The following is a 3729-nucleotide window of genomic DNA, read 5'->3' as shown; positions in this document are numbered from 1 at the left end:
TAAGCCATGGCAAAGTTAAACTTCGCGTCCCCCAGCACGATGTCCATCAGCCGCTGAAAACTAGACGGCGAATTCGATAATCCGAACGGCAGGCGGGTAAACTCAAACAACCCCCTGTGACAAGTGAACGCTGTCTTTTGGACGTCGTCTGATCTGCAGGAAGCCTCTGCTGCAGTCCAGCGTGGTAAAGACCTTCGCGCTACCCAGCGAATACATGATGGACTCGATAGATGGAAAAGGATACGCGTCCCTTTTGGTCATCTCATTGAGTCGGCGGTAGTCTACGCAAAGACGGGCTGTCCCGTCTTTCTTCGGCGCTAGCACTACCGGAAATGCCCACGGGCTTTGCGACGGCCGTACGGCCCCCGTGTCCAACATTTCATCGAGAGCCTTATCCAGGAGAGCTCGCTTGTGCACACTCAGCGGTCTGGGGTTACAACCCCACGGCCTTGCGTCTCCCGTGTCTATCTCATGTTGTAAAACATGCGTGACTCCCGGCCTCTCAGTAAACATAGCTGCGTGTCTAGACAAAGCGTCCGCTAACGATCGCCTTTGTTCGGCCGGCCCGTCGAAAGAAGCCACGATCTGTTCAACGTTATGTGGTTCGGCCCGCGCAGCTAACACCTGCTCCTCGCGCAGCCTAGCGAGCGAACATTCCGATCCCTTCCCCAAACTAGGTGGGGCTACAAAGGGGATGAGAGGGGTCAGCGGGTTGTAGTGGCACCCGTTATTCTTTAGGTCTAGAATGATCCCCTCTCGGCAAACGAAGTCCTGTCCCAAAATAACTGGGATTGACATGCCCGGCAGGTAAACAAAGCGCTGCCTCCTTCGCTTGCCGTCGATGCCGAGGTGAAGGCGAACTGCGCATTGCGCCTCGGCCGATCCCGCCGCTAAACGCAACGGAGTTGCAACTTCGCGCATGCACAGGTTTCTTTTGCGGCAGTCCGTGTACACGGAGTCTCCGATGAGAGAGAGGGTTGAGCCGGTGTCGACTAATGCTAGATAATCTTTACCACCGATCTCTACCCGCACGTACGGACCCCTTTCAGGTGTCGAGTCCTGAGCCCGACATGCCGACGGCGCGAACGCTACCCGATCGCTGCCCGCAACTTCCGCCCCGTCGGCGAACTGACCCGGGGCCTGGGCAGCGGCCGGCAACCTTGATTCGGGCAACCCGATTACTGGCGCCGGCCCCGCGCGTTTTCCGAGTATCCGGATTCGGCCGCTGCCCACGTGCATTGCCGCCTGATGTGCCCAGGCTGGTGGCACCTGAAGCACCTGACTTGGGCGCGGTCGTCGCGTGCTACAGTTGATCTGTCGCTAACGGCACGCGGCGCGCCGCCTCGCCGAGCGCTGTTGTCGCTGCCGCGAGCGTCGTAACGCGTCACGTATCCGCGGTATTCGACCGCGCCGCCCCCCCTACGGGGTTGCGCCCCGGCTGAGTGTGCGCTGGCTACCCTGCGCCTTTGCTCGAAGCCGAATGGGTCGAGGGCCCGAGGTGGAATGGCTCCGCCATTCCCGCGATCCGCGACGGCCACGTACGCCGTCTGCGACTCGACGTAACCGTCCGCGGCGCGTCCCGTCCACGCGCAACCCGGCTCCAAGGACTCCTCGGCTCTTGGAGGGGGCCGATACTGCAGCTCAGCGAGCAAGCCCGCTTGAACCGTGCGCGCCTCTCTCGCCAGTGCTTCGAGGTCTGCGAAATCGCGTCCTCGAAGATACGCCTTAAACCTGGGGTGGCACTGGCGGATCGCCCTCGCTACTTTTTCCGCGTTAGGCGCGGAGGGTTCGGCCCGCGAGTAGAGCTCCTGGAGTGCACGGACGTACTCCACGAGGCTCTCATCCGGGTGCTTAGTGCGGCTCGCCAGCTCGTCGCGAATCCGCATCTCGTAGTCGGGAGGAAGGAATTCCTCCCGAAACCGCGCCCGGAAGTCCGCCATTGATTGGAACGGCGTTTGCAGCCGTCTCCAACGCGCGGCGTCGCCCGTCAGTGCAATCGGCACGATCTGCAGCAGGGCTGTTGCGTCCGATGCCCCCAAAGCGGTTACGTACGCGTCTAAATCCTGCAGGAAATCGTGCACCGATTTCCCGTCGGAGTACCCCGAGTACGTCGGCGTAGGCACGCTCAACCGCGGGCGGGGCATCGGCAAAGGCGCGGCACTCGCGACGCTTGGGGCTGTCCCCATCTGCCGCGACATCGCGTCCATCATCCGCGTCATTGCGCGCATCAGTTCACCGGCGTCTAGCACGCCTTCCGTCGCTGGTGAAGCTGGGGGCGAAGTCCCAGTCTCCGGGGGCGCGCGTGAGCCCGAGTCTCCGCTAATCGGAGCAGCCCCCGCGCTATCTCGCCCAGGCTCGTCCTCCGACGAACCGTCCTTACTCGCGCCGGTGGTCGACCTGGTGTCGAACATTGTCACTTTCTACCAACTCGAACACAATTCGCAAAATTCGAGCACGCTAACCTCCAAAATCCGCGAAAACGCAAAGTGCGCGACCTCTCAGGGAGGAGCGAAAGCAACGGCCAACCGATCGGGCTCCCACGTGGGCGCCAGATTATGTGGGTCGCTACCTGATCGACGCCCGATCGGGACGTGCCTCGCTCGCTCCCCAAGAAGTCACCCACACAGTGCGTGTTCAAAAGAGTTTACTCAAACTCACGTCGTCTGCGAGCCGCTCGTCGCTGTCGTCCCAATGACCTCCCTGACCGGTCCCTTTCGATGTCGGCAGCCCCAAGACCCCTTCCTTTGTCTCCGTTCCCCTTTCAAGACCTTCCCAAGTCCTTGTCCCGCCGACCGTCCAATCGGGAACCTTGCTGCGACCGACCCTCCGACGTCAGCGCTGGGTGAGGGGGCGCTTGCCCCATTCCTCCCGGAGAGCTCGGACGTTCCGCGACAGGACGGCGACGGAAAACGGGAAGGTCACGGGGAACGAAGGAGCGCCCGGCAGCACGGCGGCAGGGACCGGCGAGGTCACGAAGCGCGGAGGAGCCAGGGAGAGGGTCCCCACAATCTTTACTGACATGCGTAAGTACATATACAGAAAGCTGGTACACACCTGTTCAGGAAACGCACTGGTCAACACTTTTCAATATTTTAAAAATAAAGGTAAAACAAATAAACAGTGGGCGACACCGGTCCAAAATGTATACCTCGGTAAAAAAAGTTCCCGTGTGTCTTTGTTTCCCCAAAGCAATTCGAGAGCCAGTTCTGTAAGCTACGGAGGATGCTCGGCGAATGGCGAAGCCATTGATGTGTCTAGACTGAAAAATAGTCGCCGAGGGGACACTCAGAGGCATGACACGGCTGTTGTCTGTCCGTCATAAAGACATCGTTTTTAGAGCGAAACAATAATTCGGATTCGCCATTCGCCGAGCTTCCCCCGCAGATTACAGAGATTGATCCTCTACTCTAGGAAAAGTAGACGCGCAGGAAGTTGCGCGAGGAAAGAAAAAAGGTAGCGAGTGGCGAATATTTGTGATTGCGTGTGCCGGAAAAATATAAAAAGAACCTGAACAATACTTAAAGATTAAAAATCTCGACCAGCCAGCAGACTTCACTGGGGCCTGCATTTCATTTCCGGAAATTTCGGCAAACTCCAGTCGTGTGGCCTTTAGCCCCATAACTTTTGCAACTGTGAATCCGTGGGCGTCAAACAACGCCAGGCCGCTTCGTCACCCATAGCCCAAAAGCGACGTTCACGGCGCCCACCAGGATACCAGCCAAGGTCGCT

At 59.2% G+C, this 3729-nt stretch overlaps 1 protein-coding gene across 1 annotated transcript; it reads right to left on the bottom strand.

The window, feature by feature from the left end:
• Positions 1 to 1178: 1178 nt before the first annotated feature.
• On the bottom strand, positions 1179 to 2036 carry LOC115318965 (the record flags this gene model as incomplete). The annotated part of the gene is made up of 1 exon (XM_029978730.2): positions 1179 to 2036. A coding segment is annotated over one exon (858 nt), but the record flags the coding sequence as incomplete, so codon positions are not given.
• Positions 2037 to 3729: the final 1693 nt, after the last annotated feature.

This window comes from Ixodes scapularis, unplaced genomic scaffold (genome assembly GCF_016920785.2).
Source record: "Ixodes scapularis isolate PalLabHiFi unplaced genomic scaffold, ASM1692078v2 PGA_scaffold0__279_contigs__length_252992795, whole genome shotgun sequence".
NCBI classification, from domain to species: domain Eukaryota; kingdom Metazoa; phylum Arthropoda; class Arachnida; order Ixodida; family Ixodidae; genus Ixodes; species Ixodes scapularis.
This window is presented reverse-complemented; position numbering and strand designations above follow the sequence as displayed.